We start from the raw sequence: 17358 nt of genomic DNA, 5'->3' as shown, positions 1-17358 counted from the left end.
TAATCAGCTAATTAACCCAAAACACCTGCAAAGGCCTTTAAATAGTCTCTCAGTGTAGTTCTGTAGGCAACACAATCATGGGGAAGACTGCTGACTTGACAGCTGTCCAAAAGATGACCATTGACACCTTGCACAAGGAGGGCAAGACACAAAGATCATAGCTAAAGAGGCTGGCTGTTCACAGAGCTCTGTGTACAAGCACATTCATAGAGAGGCGAAGGGAAGGAAAAAATGTGGTAGAAAAAAAGTGTACAAGCAATAGGGATAACCGCACCCTGGAGAGGATTGTGAAACAAAACCCATTCAAAAATGTGGGGGAGATTCACAAAGAGTGGACTGCAGCTGGAGTCAGTGCTTCAAGAACCACCACGCACAGACGTATGCAAGACATGGGTTTTGGCTGTCGCATTCCTTGTGTCAAGCCACTCTTGAACAAGACACAGCGCCAGAAGCGTCTTGCCTGAGCTAAAGACAATAAGGACTGGACTGCTGCCGAGTTATGTTCTCTGATGAAAGTACATTTTGCATTTCCTTTGGAAATCAAGGTCCCAGAGTCTGGAGGAAGAGAGGAGAGACACAGAATCCACATTGCTTGAAGTCCAGTGTAAAGTTTCCACAGTCAGTGATGGTTTGGGGTGCCATGTCATCTGCTGGTGTTGGTCCACTGTGTTTTCTGAGGTCCAAGGTCAACGCAGCCATCTACCAGGAAGTTTTAGAGCCCTTCATGCTTCCTGCTGCTGACCAACTTTATGGAGATGTAGATTTCATTTTCCAACAGGACTTGGCACCTGCACACAGTGCCAAAGCTACCAGTACCTGGTTTAAGGACCATGGTATCCCTGTTCTTAATTGGCCAGCAAACTTGCCTGACCTTAACCCTATAGAAAATCTATGGGGTATTGTGAAGAGGAAGATGCGATACGCCAGACCCAACAATGCAGAAGCCACTATCAGAGCAACCTGGGCTCTCATAACACCTGAGCAGTGCCACAGACTGATCGACTCCATGCCACGCCGCATTGCTGCAGTAATTCAGGCGAAAGGAGCCCCAACTAAGTATTGAGTGCTGTACATGCTCATACTTTTCATGTTCATACTTTTAAGTTGGTCAACATTTCAAAAAAAAAATTTTTTGTATTGGTCTTAAGTAATATTAAAATTTTCAGAGATACTGAATTTGGGATTTTCATTAGTTGTTATAATCATCACAATTAAAAGAAATAACATTTGAAATATATCAGTCTGTGTGTAATGAATGAATATAATATACAAGTTTCACTTTTTGAATGGAATTACTGAAATAAATCAACTTTTTGATGATATTCTAATTTTATGACCAGCAGTAGATAACATATCGAATGTTGAAAGTGAGATATTTTGTAATGTTATGCCAAATATTGGCTCATTTTGGATTTCATGAGAGCTACACATTCCAAAAAAGTTGGGACAGGTAGCAATAAGAGGCCGGAAAAGTTAAATGTACAGATAAGGAACAGCTGGAGGACCAATTTGCAACTTATTATGTCAATTGGCAACATGATTGGGTATAAAAAGAGCCTATCAGAGTGGCAGTGTCTGTCAGAAGTCAAGATGGGCAGGGGATCACCAATTCCCCCAATGCTGCGGTGAAAAATCGTGGAGCAATATCAGGAGTTTCTCAGAGAAAAATTGTTATCATCATCTACAGTGCATAATATCATCCAAAGATTCAGAGAATCTGGAACAATCTCTGTGCTTAAGGGTCAAGACCGGAAAACCATACTGGATGCCCGTGATCTTCGGGCCCTCAGACGGCACTGCATCACATACAGGAATGATACTGTAATGGAAATCACAACATGGGCTCAGGAATACTTCCAGAAAACATTGTCGGTGAACACAATCCACCTTGCCATTCGCCGTTGCTGGCTAAAACTCTATAGGTCAAAAAAGAAGCCCTATCTAAACAGGATCCAGAAGGCATTTTCTCTGGGCCAAGGATCATTTAAAATGGACTGTGGCAAAGTGGAAAAGTGTCAAATCAAAATGTGAAGTTAATTTTGGAAAACTGGGACGCCATGTCATCCGGACTAAAGAGAACAAGGACAACCCAAGTTTTTATCAGCGCTCAGTTCAGAAGCCTGCATCTCTGATGGTATGGGGTTGCATGAGTGCATGTGGCATGGGCAGCCTACACATCTGGAAAGGCACCATCAATGCTGACAGTTTTATCCAAGTTCTAGTACAACATATGCTCCCACCCAGACGTGGTCTCTTTCAGGGAAGACCTTGCATTTTCCAACATGACAATGCCAGACCACATACTGCATCAATTACAATGTCATGGCTGCATAGAAGAAGGATCCGGGTACTGAAATGGCCAGCCTGCAGTCCAGATCTTTCACCCATAGAAAACATTTGGTGCATCATAAAGAGGAAGGTGCGACAAAGAAGACCTAAGACAGTTGAGCAACTAGAAGCCTGTATTAGACAAGATTGGGACAACATTCTTATTAATAAACTTGAGCAACTTGTCTCCTCAGTCCCCAGACGTTTGCAGTCTGTTATAAAAAGAAGAGGGGATGCCACACATGGCCAAACATGCCAAACATGGCCTTGTCCCAACTTTTTTGAGATGTGTTGATGCCATGAAATTTAAAATCAACTTATTTTTCCCTTGAAGTGATACATTTTCTAAGTTTAAACATTTGATATGTCATCTATGTTGTATTCTGAATAAAATATTGAAACTTCCACATCATTGCATTCTGTTTTTATTCACAATTGTACAGTGTCCCAACTTTTTTGGAATCGGGTTTGTAGTTGTAAATATATAGCAAAATGAATGGGAATTATAGTCATTGACAAAGTTAGAAATCATGATCTTTTATTGAAATAACAATTGTGCATTTGCAGCATATACAGTGTTACGGTTACAGGTTTGTGTTAAACTATTATTTTGGTAACAATTTTATTTTTGGGTTGGTTTCTCTTTTGGTATGCGCACAAGGGAGTGGCAACCTATGAATATGACACTCCTACTAATTCATTATCCTCCCTTCAGCACTTGATTGAGGTAGAACCATAAAAGGAGGTCTTATTTTGAAAATGGGGACTGGAGTGTGAGAAAAGATTGAGAGTGTTTGTGACACCACTACATTCGAAGCTGTTGTGCTGTGTAGTGAATTCGTTATTTCAGCTACCATTTTTTTGGATAGACAAGCTGTGAGTATCTTTAGACGCCCTGTATTTGTATACATTTTTGGGGGCACTTCCTCCACCTCGGCAAGGACTTTTTGGTTTTGTTTTCACTACTATATATAGTAGTATATACACATACACCCTTATATTGAACTAGTCGACATCCTAATCAGATAGTCAGCAGCAGACCAACAGAAGGCCGTGGCCCCTGACAGAGCTAAACAAGGGGTGGTGAGTAGTGTCCATTCTTCGTTAGGTGTGCCACTCCCTGTTAAATTGCTCTGTTGATTATGAGGGTTATTTCCATTTTTCGTTCCATAATGGTCAAACTTTATCCTGTTATTTTTTCCTTCAATTATTTACGGTTCGTTTTCTTAAGTTCTGTAGGAAGGTGTGAGCGTATAGAGAATGGGTCATGACAACAGCCCTGCAGACCTTTGGCATTCTAGTTGTGAAATTGTTGAGGTAATCTGAAGAGATTTCACCACAATGCTTCCTGAAGCACCTTGCAAATAGAAGAGGGCAGAAAATATATTTGCCTTTATAGTTGTTGTTGTTGGCCCTCAACGCAAAGAAAATCTCAGAACATCTCAGAGGACCTCTCCTCGACAACCCAACACCTCAACCCTGGTCAAAAAGGTGTAGCAGCGCCTGAAATTTTTGAGGAGGCTGAAGAAGACCCGTCTGTCGTTCCTTGTGAACTTTTATCGCTGCACAATCACAAGCATTCTGACTAACTGTGCCACAGTGGTCTAGAGGTTACTCCGTAGCTGAAACGGGTGGTGAAAACTGCCCAGTACATTACTAGTGCCCAGCTCCCGGCCATCGTAGACCTCCAGCGCAAGCGGTGTCTGCGGAGGGCGTGCAGCATCATCAGGGACCCTTCACATCCATGCCACAAACTGTTTGCCTTCAAACCATCAGGCAGGCGGTACAGGTCAACTTCGTTCCTGCACAAGTAGGCTCAGGAACAGTTTCTATCCATCTACTGTAAACCTGCTGAACTTTGTGACCCATCTCTAACAATACCCCCCCCCCCCACCTCTCAGGGACCTTGGTGCTCTACTCCATTGCACTACTCTGACACTGCCTTGCAAAGTCTGATAAGGACGTTTTCAGTTGTCTACCTCGGCAACCTCATTCCTGCATCCCTGCATTTCAGTTGCACATGCACCTTGCACATTCAATTTGCCTCCTTGCACACTTAGAATTGTCATCGTACATTTGTTTTTTTACAGTTACATACACATCTACCTCGGGGACCTCATTGCTGCTCTCTCTGCTTCCCGGTTGCACATGCTACCTTACTCCTTCAATTTGCCTTGACTGCACATCTAGAATGCCATTTGTACCCCCACAACTATTATCCCACTTGTAACATACACTATACTTAATATTTTCTGCCTTCTTCTATTTGCCTTAATTTCACATTTAGTATTGCCATTTGTACCGCATTTGCCGTCATTGCACATCTATACATTACACTTATACACGTAATATACACTTAATACTTGTAAATACTTGTACATTTCCTCTTTTATTAGCACTTCTGGTTAGATGCTAACTGCATTTTGTTGTACAGTACTTGAACTTGTTCAATGACAATAACGTTGAATCTAATCTAATAATTTTATCCAATTTTCTTTAACCTATAACCTTGACCTTTAACCTTACTCCAAACCCCTGAACATACTTACATTTCTTAAACCCTATTCTAACTTTTTCCCTAAACCTAACCTGTAAGCCCTTTTTGCCGGACTGCGTAAGCAGAGCCGACCAAGAAGAGCAAATGTCTCATACTGAGTGAGTGAGTGCCTAACTGACTGACTACTGTTGGGGAAGTTTCTGAAACCTGATGCATTCTTACTGATTAAAGGACTTGAGTCCCATTGTTGATACATGGAATTTCTATCACACTACCCACTGTTAAAAAGCGTAGGGGTTAGAGATGCAGACTGACACCAAACAAATTAGGCATTATGATTTGTTCAGAATAGACTAGAACTTTGCTGGCTACAAGCTTCAGTAGGTACATAGTAGGTATAGTAAGCCTAAAGAAAAACTGGTGACGTTATATTGCGATGGACAAACTGCACCGACAAGGATATTGCTCTAAATGTCGATTTACATAGCGTAGTGGTTGGCTGTTCAACTGTAATTTTATTCTAAAGAAACAAACCATGGAGTGATTGGAGCCATTGTTCTCATTATAGGTACTGTAAAGCTATTAGCTAGCCATCTACAGTAAACTATTTTTAATTTAACGTGTTGAATGTAGTGTAGCGACTCTGTTACACCTGTTGTTGGTTTGGTTGTTAAAGACTAATTGTTTGGACAATGCAGGAAGTAAACAGACACCACATCTGTTTTAATAGCGTAGTGGTTAAAGACACAGTCTGCCACATAGGAAACCGCAGACTGAATCAAGCCAGGCCAACAACATTCATCCCTTCTAATCGCGAGCCGGCTGAACAAAGCTTGCCTGGTTCCTTTTCTCGTTTTCTCAAGGGGAAAATGTCAACAACAGCAAAAAAAGACAAAGTGTTCCCACAAGAGTAACTGTACCTTGTTTAACAATCCTGTTTTTGGTCCTCACCAACATAATAAAACTGTTACACACACACACACACACACACACACACACACATACACACACGAAAACAGGTGGTTCAGAGATGTACTGCTTGGCAACGCAGCAGCGGGTAGCGAAGGAGCAGACAGGATGTCAGTGTTTGTTCTCATACATAGAACTGACAGACAGAGAGACAGGACTTTCAAGGGTAGCATGGAGACAAAGCCAAACAGGGTCAAGTGACTGACATGGAGAAGACAAAGACAAGGTTCAGAGACAGGCCTAGACAATAGCGGAGGAAGGGAGAGAGTGTGGGAGGGGTGAGTGATGGGGTAGAGAGGCAGGGAGAGCGAGACAGACAAAGACAGAGACCGAGAGGACAGAGAGGGTGGAGAGAGATAAAGAGAGAGGCTAAATGAACTGAGACAGAAATGGAAGACAAAATGGATGGGACATAGAGCCAACTACTGATACAGTACGATTCAATGTCACTGCTAAAAGAAAGTAACTGTGTTTGCCAAGAGGAAAATCTTGACCGATCGATGTTTCCTTAAATTTAGGAGTCAAAATTGCATACGGCCAATAGCCAAGGTTTCAAATATCAGTCTACACTAACAGTGTTTCTTAGCTCATCGGTCAACAGTCATGTCAAATCCATAAAAAAGAGTCCCCGGGGGGGGGGGGATAAGTGTGTGTCAGAGTGTGTGTGTGTGTATATCTGTACATGTCTTCGCACGTGTGTTTAACACTGACCTCTTTTAGGTTTATAGGAGTGGAGACCAGCAGACTGGCGGTATCATTGGAGAGGGACAGATTTCTGACCAGGAAGTGATGGAACACTGATGGGTTCTTCAACACACTGGCCACGGTGAACCCTGCTGGTGTTGAAACACACGGCAACACCATAAACAAACAGACCTGAGTTCCTGGAACTGAAACTGGACAGAACAATTTAGTTGATTCGAGTATAGTAGCAGATGCTGGGTACAGAAATAAACAAATTAAATGTAGATCATTAAATGCAAATACATTTACAAAGATATGCCTCACTAATACAATTTAAAAAAAACAATACTTGTCCAGAACTTCATGTATTACCTAAAATGCAACCAAAATTATTTATACTTTGGTATGTAGATTCCAACTGCCTTAATCAATCACATTTACCAATTACTTTCTTTTGGTTGCTACCAGAAGCTTGGTATCACTCACTGTCGATGTCACAGAGCCTAAGTAAACCTATATAAAAAATAAATATTATCATGGATTTTCATACATTTACATCTCAAAAGGTGCCTTTCTAAGTATTCGATATATCTATTTTTGGCATGTTTATGTCCAGGCTGGGTGAACCCCACCTTGGCTGCTGTCAAACGTGTTGTCCAGGGAGGATGTGCTGAGGCTCTCCAGGTGTTGCTGTAGAGATTCCAGCTCCTGGCCCAGTCCAGGTCTGTCGGCTGTAAACAGGTGGTTCTGTAACACCACCTCACTGATCCGTTCCAACAACTGGGTCACACTGATGAAGCAAGGAGAAAAAGAGGAGAAACAGAGTGAAAGGAGCACATATTGGGGTATAGTTCAAAAACATTATGGCAGGCCTCTCCTCTTAGGGGAGAACCATGTATCAAATGAAAAAGCAAAGATACATTGATCATATCTATATAATTACAGATAATGACACTCTTTCACATCTGCCTCTATTCAGAGAACATCAAGACACACTTTGAAAACCACTGTTGTAGACAATAACATTGACAATATCAGACCGCTAATGGTAAGAGCCATTAAATCTAAAGGCTTTAAGAACAGAGAGATGAGAAAGTGAGAGAGAGAGAAAGAAAGAAAGATAGCGGAAAAGAGAAAAGAGGAAGAAAACAGAGAGACAGAGAGAGAAAAGAGAGAGAGCGTATGAGAGAGAAAAGAGAGAGAGAGATGGTGACCACGACTCACGTGGAGTTCTTGTACTGTAGGAAGCCAAACTCATCCCTCTGGCCGTCGGGACATAGAGACTGCATGATGGGGATGATGCCTGCCGAGGTGAGGGGGGCTGCACTGTAGAAGGCTGGGTAGGAGGAAGGAGACCACGGGGAGTACAGACAGCGAGGGAGACGGAGGGGAGAGGGAGGAGGGGAAGAGAGTGGGAAGGGAGGGAGGAGAGGAGGAGCGCAGAAGATAGGGAGGATGGGAAAGGTTGGGACAGAGGGAGGACAGGGACAAGAGAGAGATGAGGGATGGGAGGAGGATGGTAGAAGAGGGGGAGGAGAGGAAAAGGGATGAGGAGGGGAGGAGAGAGGGAGGAGGGAGGGAATATTGAAAGGCACGGAGAGGCAGTACAAAGACAGGATTCACACAGAAACATCGGAAAGGAAATGGGATATGATAGAAGTGGTATGGAGGGCGTTGAAGGGTTTAAATGTAGGGTTTATATGTAGCCAAAATACCCAAATAGAATGGATGATGAGGGAAGAGACAAAAAGAAAGACCAGGTTAGAAAGAAAGAGAAACCCAAGTAAACCAGCAGGTGCCAGAAAGGAGATGGACTCAGATGTCAGGCTTGAAGTCATATTGTCTTCCTTCTGTTTTAATAAAATGTCCCTCCAGTTTCTAATCCTTACTGCTGCTGGATATGCACATTTCCATGACGACCACACCTCAGTCTGGCTCCTATCAGATTCTACACTGGTTCCGACCCTACTTTGGTTTTTCTAGCCACTGTGCGTCAATGTATTGTTGTTGCTTACTCTTTAGGGTTTCAGACTGGGTATCTGTACAAGCATTTTGTGACAACTGCTGAGTTAAAAAGGTCTTCATTAAATAAATGTGGTCACTGACAGTTTTCCCCATTTCTCTTTCACAGCAGAACAGATCCTTGAGGGCCTCCTCAATGACCCATTCCTCAAACTGTCAGGTAGCCATTTTGAAGATATTCTTGGCATGCCATCATAATAAAGAACTTCAACCTTATAAAGTGCTTTAGTTCTTCTAGCTAATTATTACAAAGAGATCTCTTTTGAAATGTCATGGCGGTAAGCCATTGTTTTATATTATAGTTGTCTTAACTAGCATTGTAGATTGCTATGTAAGCATATTACTAAAGACTGACTTTAGGTTTGCAAATGATTAAATGGATCTGCTTTGGTGCAGTTTTAACATGTGGTGATATTGTCTTGCTGTTTTTATTCATATAATTCCCTGTGAATATAAAAATCGACACTGCTTCATCCATGCCCAATTCCAGGCTGGACTGCTGACACTACTACGATGTTGCAGTCATATTGAATAACCTACAAAAGTTAGAAAAAGCCACTGTTGAGCTACAATGAGGGAAAACAAATATTTTATCCCCTGCTGATTTTGTACGTTTGCCCACTGACAAAGAAATTATAAGTCTATAACTTTAATGGTAGGTTTATTTGAACAGTGAGAGACAGAATAACAACTAAAAAACACCCATCCACGACCCATTTTCAATGCCCTGGCTGAGAGAAGGTTCTCACCCAAGATTTGACGGTACATGGCCCCGTCCATCGTCCCTTTGATGTGGTGAAGTTGTCCTGTCCACTTAACAGAAAAACACCCCCAAAGCATAATGTTTCCACATCCATGTTTGATGGTGGGGATGGTGTTCTTGGGGCCATAGACAGCATTCCTCCTCCTTCAAACACGACGAATTGAGTTGATGCCAAAAAACTCGATTTTGGTTTCATCTGACCACAACACTTTCACCCAGTTCTCCTCTGAATCATTCAGATGTTCATTGGCAAACTTCAGACAAGCCATTACATGTGCATTCTTGAGCAGGGAGACCTTGCGAGGCCTGCAGGATTTCATTCCTTCACGGCGTAGTGTGTTACCAATTGTTTTCTAGATGACTATGGTCCCAGCTGCCCTAAGATCATTGACAAGATCCTCCTGTGTAGTTCTGGGCTGATTCCTCACCGTTCAAATTGATCATGGCAACTCCACAAGGTGAGATCTTGCATGGAGCCCCAGACCGAAGGAGATTGACAGTTCTTTTGTGTTTCTTCCATTTGCGAATATTCGCACCAACTGTTGTCACCTTTTCACCAAGCTGCTTGGCGATGGTCTTGTAGCCCACTCCAGCCTTGTGTAGGTCTACAATCTTGGACAGCTCTTTGGTCTTGGCCACGGTGGAGAGTATGGAATCTGATTGATTGATTGCTTCTGTGGACAGGGGTCTTTTATACAGGTAACAAACCTAATCTCAGCTCGTTACCTGTATAAAAGACACCTGGGAGCCAGAAATCTTTCTGATTGAGAGGGGATCAAATACTTAATTCACTCATAAAAATGCAAATCAATTTATAACATTTTTGGCATGCGTTTTTCTAGATTTTTGTTGTTGTTATTCTCTCTCTCGCTGTTCAAATAAACCTACCATTAAAATTATAGACTTATAATTTTTTGTCAGTGGGCAAACGTATAAAATCAGCAGGGGATCAAAAATGTTTTTCCCTCACTGTAAATCCAGACAAAGAAGTACTTATTTGAGAACTTCATTTTTCTCTTAGATCAGTTGGCAGCTAGAGACAAGAATCTAAGATCAGTTTCTTGTTTTCTCATCACTGTTGGTAACCGTTAGGTTTGGGGAGGGTAAAATGCTCTAAAATTGGTGCATTAAGGACATCTAACATTCAAAGCTGCTGAGTCATGTCAGCCCAGTTACAGTTTTTTTCAGTCGCATTGGTTCTATTATCAATAATATGGTGCAGTGTTTCAAAACTTTTAGTACAAGACTCAAAACAGACAGATCACACTTGTAAATCATTGAATCTTGCTTTCAAAACAAATTATTTTTCTTTCATTTAATTTGTAAAGATCTTTCACCAGAAGATCAGTGATTCAACCACTAGGTTTTTGGTGAAATACAACAACATTCGTTAAGTCATCAAAACATAACATTGTGCAATTATTTTTATTAAGTCATTAGTCCATGAGCTTTAGGAGGATGACATGCTCTTTGGGATGGCGGTCATAGACCTTCCACCTCCATAATGAAAAAGGAGATTATGGGGCCAGGTCTAGGTTCAAGAATCAGGGATTGGCCCAAAACCATTCCTGAATCACCTCAGAATGGTGGAGCCTATCATTAACATTGTTATTAAGGAACTGTACAGCCACGGCATTGTAAGATTGAAGATGTGTCTTATCTCCTACCACCCCATCTTCCCATACGGCTGCACACATGAATATGTCCCCCACATTGTCCAGGACAGCTGTTCATTGGCCAATGATATTGCGCTGACACTGTTGAGTTTTGGCCCGGTAGAAGCCTGATTTATCAACAAATATGTAGTTGTGACCCTGTTCGTGGTCTCTCTGATTTATTCCACTGCCTTGTTGTCCATCCTGCTCCATGTTGAAATGTATTGCTAGTGATCACATGGTATACAGTGGGGAGAACAAGTATTTGATACACTGCCGATTTTGCAGGTTATCCTACTTACAAAGCATGTAGAGGTCTGTAATTTTTATCATAGGTACACTTCAACTGTGAGAGATGAAAATCCAGAAAATCACATTGTATGATTTTTAAATAATTAATTTGCATTTTATTGCATGACATAAGTATTTGATCACCTACCAACCAGTAAGAATTCCGGCTCTCACAGACCTGTTAGTTTTTCTTTAAAAAGCCCTCCTGTTCTCCACTCATTACCTGTATTAACTGCACCTATTTGAACTCATTATCTGTATAAAAGACACCTGTCCACACACTCAATCAAAAAGACTCCAACCTCTCCACAATGGCCAAGACCAGAGGGCTGTGTAAGGACATCAGGGATAAAATTGTAGACCTACACAAGGCTGGGATGGGCTACAGGACAATAGGCAAGCAGCTTGGTGAAAAGGCAACAACTGTTGGCGCAATTATTAGAAAATGGAAGAAGTTCAAAATGATGGTTAATCTCCCTCGTTCTGGGGCTCCATGCAGAATTTCACCTCGTGGGGCATCAATGATCATCAGCCCAGAACTACATGGCAGGACATGGTCAATGACCTGAAGAGAGCTGGGACCACAGTCTCATAGAAAACCATTAGTAACACACTACGCCGTCATGGATTAAAATCCTGCAGTGCATGCAAGGTCCCCCTGCTCAAGCCAGTGCATGTCCAGGCCTGTTGATGATCCAGAGGAGGAATGGGAGAAGGTCATGTGGTCTGATGAGACAAAAATTTTGCTTTTTGGTCTAAACTCCACTCGCCGTGTTTGGAGGAAGAAGAAGGATGAGTACAACCCCAAGAACACCATCCCAACATTGAAGTATGGAGGTGGAAACATCATTCTTTGGGGATGCTTTTTGGCCAAAATCCCTGCTGCAGTGTGTGCAAACCTGGTCAAGAACTACAGGAAACCTATGATCTCTGTAATTGCAAACAAAGGTTTCTCTACCACATATTAAGTTCTGCTTTTCTGATGTATCAAATTCTTATGTCATGCAAAAAATGCTAATTAATTACAAAAAAAACATACAATGTGATTTTCTGGATTTTTGTTTTAGAATCCGTCACTCACAGTTGAAGAGTACCTATGATAAAAATTACAAACTTTGTAAGTGGGAAAACCTGCAAAATCGGCAATGTATCAAATACGTGTTCTCCCCACTGTATATGGTAATACGCTTACCAGCTGTGGTACTACTGTCAATGGCAGTCATGTCCTGTGTATGACAGTATTGTATAGTACATAGACAATGCAGTGTTTTTTTTGTGGCTCACACTACCAACACCATGGTTATGGGTTTGAATCCCACCGAAAACACATACAAATCTATGGCTTTAGGGTGCCGTTTCTTTACTTTTCAATCAAACCAAAACAATGTCAAAAACATGCAGTATCTTCACCAAATGTTTAAGTGATGATCAAATAGGAACAATTAGCATAGTGACAGCATGTGCTTGGTATGAACATAACGTATTTCAATGTGGAACATGTCTTCCTAGATGTTTTTTTGTACTCAGTCAATGTCAGATGTACTTAGAGTTGTGAAAAAAGCATTTCCTGTACTAAGAGTGGTGAAATATTATCACATACTTCTGTAAAAGCGTCTGATAAAATCTGTAAGTGTTACAGTGACAGGTTCTCTTATTCCAGAGTTAACAGAACAGTGGGTACATTCCAGATGGCATCATAGTCCCTGTTGAGTGCCGTATCTTAGACCAGGGCTAAAATAGTACACAAAATTGAAAAGTCAATGGGAAGCTAGTCTCGCACTTCATCCTGGTACAGACCTGACATCTGGTCCTCCATCACACACTGGCTGTAATATAAAGGACATGGGACCATGTACAGTGCCATGAAAAGCAGAGGGTAGACGAACGAGCCGGCATGTTGAAAGGTAACTTCGCTGTCTGATGAAAACCTCCTTTATACATTCTGGCCAACTTCCATTGTTTTCCACTTACTGAATGCAGTGACTCCCGTTGGCGAGGACAGCGAGAGTGAATTCAAAATAGCTGATGGATTTTCAGGGTGTTCATTAACAGGAACATTGGGTGTTCTTTTCAGTATGCTTATAAGGGGCTGTTTTGGAGATAAGGGGTTTTCATCAAACAAAGATGTTGTACAGGATATCCGGCAGTAGTTGTAGTTACCAGTTACTGGAGATTACAGAAACACAGACAGCCACGCCCCAAATTATTCCCAAATACACACACCAATCACCCTCACAACCCCACACAGAAGCATTGTTTTCACACAGACAGTCGTGACTTTGATTTTCAGCGTGGCACAGTCATAGATAAAATATAGTATTCGCCTCCTACATTTCACTTTGATGTCATTTAGCAGACGCTCCTCTCTAGACTCAATGGATGCAGCTTCATCCTGGTCCTCCACGGGATTGGAACCCGCAACCCTGGAATCGGCAGCATCACGCTCTAACAAGTGTCACGCTCTAACAACTGAGCTACACATTTAAATAGTCTCTGTCTGACTGTCAGTCTGAATGTCAGTCAGTCTGTCTGAATGTCAGTCTGAATGTCAGTCAGTCTGTCTGAATGTCTGTCTGAATGTCAGTCAGTCTGTCTGAATGTCTGTCTGCCGGTCTGTCGGCCGGTCTGTCTGGCGGTCTGTCTGCCGGTGTGTCTTTCTGTGTGTCTTTCTGTGTGTGTGACAGCGTGTCAGTTTGTCCCTAACAGCGCTAACTCTTCTGTATTAGTCTCGTGTGAAATAGGATCCGCTGGCTGTACATTACACAGTCTTCATGACAGGAACCCCGGAAGACCTTGTTCCCACTATAATCTACTGCTCTGGCTGGAAGGAGTGCATCCGAAAGAGAACGCCTGAGGCTCAGCTCCACGTTGAAAACACAGAGACATGGAAACCACACACACACACACACACACACGGTCTAACGTCCCACAGAGGATTACATCGGGAGACCCGACTCAGAGTCATGGTAATCAGAACCATTAATGAGCTTTTCATGAATGAGCCAGTCACAGTCACAATAACAAAGACAGCTTGGCCACTTACAGACTGATCCAGCATGCAGCGTACATGCATCATGCCCAGACGACAGTAGGGAGAGATAGACAGAGAAGGAGACAGAGGAAGAGAGAAAGAGTGGACAGCCACACAGCAAAACAGAGAAAAAAACAAGCATGTAAATTAAACAGGGTGGATGTCCGTGAACAATGACAAATGCACAAACGAACGTGATTAAAGAAAACTGTTCTATGAATGGCATGATGGACCAGACAGCTTCTGTGCGCCGTTGCAACGGGCTGGCGCTGGCGGATTAGCAAGGTTGCGCCTTTCACAACTGAACAGGGAAAGGCAGCAGATCTATACAGCAATATCCTCTCTCACAACAACACACGTCTTCCATCTCAGATTGCAGCCTATGCCCTTTATAGTGAACTACAGTTGACTTGCGATTGATCTGAAGCTGGGCACCAAATGGTGTTGGCGAGCGACCCTTCTTCTCTGGGGGGCAACAGTGAGCTACACCCGCCAAGATGGGTCCTGGTCCCGCTAGGGTCGTGACATTTTAAAGAACTTTCAATGAAACAAGGATTCTTGGGATCCAGAAGCAATAAATGGGAAATATGGAGCACTCCGACCCCGAATTCTGGAACACCAGGACATTTATTGACTGTTTCTGTAATGTTCCGAATTAGTCTCTTCCCAGATCTGTCTGGGCTCCCGGCCGGCTCCGCCGCTGTCGTTGTCAAGACAAACAATGTCTGACATGACAAGCGGTTCCACAGATTTGGCACGGACGTATAAACCAGGCAGGCACACAAAGGCTTCTCCTACAATACTTCTCCTACAATCGGTTTTATTCACAGTCTTGTCAAGAAACTCCTTTCTTTGTTTTGTTCTTTCTTTCCTACCTTCCTTAACGGGGATGGCAGGTTTCTTCTGTCGCAGTCCCAGCAGAATGAAGAAGAGAACCAGGGGAATGAAGATCTCAAAGGCCAACACCCACTGTGGACGTGGAGGAAAGGAACATAACATGAAAAAGAGAGAAGAGGGAGAGAGTTAAACCCGTGACCAGCTAAAACAGCTATAGTAAGACAGCAATGCAACTCCAAGTTTATATTGAGTCAACGCTATGTGTTTCACACTGACCCACTAGTTGTCAATTCTCATTCATTTGGCAATGGATCAACCAAGCGATTGGATTGAGTTGACTTAACTCTGTGTCAGTTATTGATCCGTTAAATCAGGGGCTTAGTGGGGTGAAGGTTGTACACTTCTGCTAAATATGCATTATTGAGTTATGGATTGTGCACCAGTGCTTTCATGTGGTAGGCTACAGATATTATATGCAATAAAAAAACTGCAAAGTAGTAGTATATAATGTACCATGCACACACACCCTAAACACGCACACGCACTTACACACACACACACACACACACCTACACACATGTCTTTGGTTTCCATCTGGCAAGAAATGAAAACACACGTTGTTGGGATAGAGATCAGTATCTAGTAGCGATATCAGAGCAGAAGAGGCAGACAGCTTCACAGTAAAAAGGAAAAGAAAAGCAAAACAACAGACATTAAAATAAACACCAGACAAACAGTGGATCTCATAATGTAACTACCACCCCACCTGGACTTTTCTGAAACAGAAAATAAATAATTACATGAATATTCACACCCTTTGCTATGACAACCAAAAGTAATGTAATTGGTTGAATGGAGTCCACCTGTGTGCAATCAAGATGTTTCACATGATTTCAGGTTTCGCGCAACTCTCTCTGGAAGTCCCACTGTTGGTTAGTACAGTTCCTATCAAAAACTACAACATAAAGAACAAAGGGACATTCAAAGTTAATCTAGAATATGGTTCTTTAAAAGCACCAATCAGAGGGAGGATGGAAGAACATGTCCAAAGCATTGAACATCCCTTAAGCAGAGTAAAGTCCATTATTAAGAAATGGACAGAATATTGCACAACTGGGAAGCTGTCCAAAACAGGCAGTCCACAAAATCTGAACATCCGGGCAAAATCAAGGAGGCCAACAAGAGGCCTATGGCAAATAAAGGTGTAACTGTCTGCCACGGCTGAGTCAGAAGTGCATACAGTAACAATAGTCTGGGTGCCTTACAAAAGGGGCCTTGATGGGACTGTGTCAAAAAGAAAACAACTCACATGAAACCTCAGCTAGATTTTACTTTGAAATTGCTGTGTCCAGATGTAAAAAGCCGGCAGACACTTCCAAGTAGACTCGTGATTGGTCGACTGAACTTGCATTTGAACCAGGCTAGCTGGAACATTGTGACATTTTCTTACTTTAAAACCTTAACCCTTACTCCAACCCACCTGCACATTACACTTCTTAAAATGTCCCACATTTCTAATAAGCTATTTGTGCCTATTTCTCAAAAACCTGTGATACTGTGTTGAATATGTTATTAACACTGAAAATCATCCATTTCAGGAGAGTTCAAAGAGAACACTCTCAACCTTATCGAGTTATTCAGCCCCTCGCCTGCTGCCAGGCCATCAATGTAAATAAGAGGTTGCTCTAAATTGACATGGTTTGTTAGAGAAAGGTTAAATTAAACAACAAATTCTTCCTCCTGGCCCATCTTTGAGACCGGCTGCCACACTCCAAAGTAGAAACATTCAATTATACACGCCTTAAACCCAACAAACAGCAGATTGCCAAAGCCATGATTCATAAATCACATCAAGAATGATAAGGTATATGCCTCCTGATTAGAATTCAAGACAGAGAAAGAGAATGAGGAGAGAACGAGGAGGAGAGGGAGAAAACGGGGAGGAGAGGGAGAGAACGGGGAGGAGAGGGAGAGAACGGGGAGGAGAGGGAGAGAACGAGGAGGAGAGGGAGAGAACGGGGAGGAGAGGGAGACAACGTTGAGGAGAGGGAGACAACGGGGAGGAGAGGGAGAGAACGGGGAGGAGAGGGAGAGAACGGGGAGGAGAGGGAGACAACGGGGAGGAGAGGGAGAGAACGGGGAGGAGAGGGAGACGGGAGAAAAAGAGAGAGAATGAAGGTGAAGGTGAGAGAGAAAGGATAGAGAGAAGTGAGGAAAAAGAGAGTGTAATGGGAGGAGTTCGGACAGACAGGAAGCATACAGTAGAAAGCAGGACAGAGCT

The 17358-nt window shown here is 42.5% G+C and overlaps 1 protein-coding gene across 7 annotated transcripts in view; it reads right to left on the bottom strand.

Moving 5' to 3' along the window:
• Positions 1-17358, bottom strand: part of abca2 (ATP-binding cassette, sub-family A (ABC1), member 2) — a 79169-nt gene that overhangs the window by 33377 nt on the left and 28434 nt on the right. For 4 of the 7 annotated variants that reach the window (XR_002197655.3, XM_010892431.5, XM_010892434.5 and 1 more), the window contains exons 2-6: positions 15116-15209; positions 14253-14255; positions 7703-7814; positions 7111-7268; positions 6506-6630 (exon numbers count right to left, since the gene is read on the bottom strand). Coding sequence is in view for 6 of the 7 variants with exons in the window: in XM_010892431.5 (XP_010890733.2) it covers positions 6506-6630; positions 7111-7268; positions 7703-7814; positions 14253-14255; positions 15116-15209 (492 nt within the window). In the remaining variant the exon portion in view is untranslated. The remainder of the gene's footprint in view (positions 1-6505; positions 6631-7110; positions 7269-7702; positions 7815-14252; positions 14256-15115; positions 15210-17358) is intronic. The other 3 variants (XM_010892432.5, XM_010892433.5, XM_020052572.3) reach the window with 3 other exon arrangements.

Source organism: Esox lucius, chromosome 13, assembly GCF_011004845.1.
Source record: "Esox lucius isolate fEsoLuc1 chromosome 13, fEsoLuc1.pri, whole genome shotgun sequence".
In the NCBI taxonomy this organism is placed as follows: Eukaryota; Metazoa; Chordata; class Actinopteri; order Esociformes; family Esocidae; genus Esox; species Esox lucius.
Note: the sequence above shows the minus strand (reverse complement) of the source record. Positions and strands in the feature narration are given on the sequence as shown.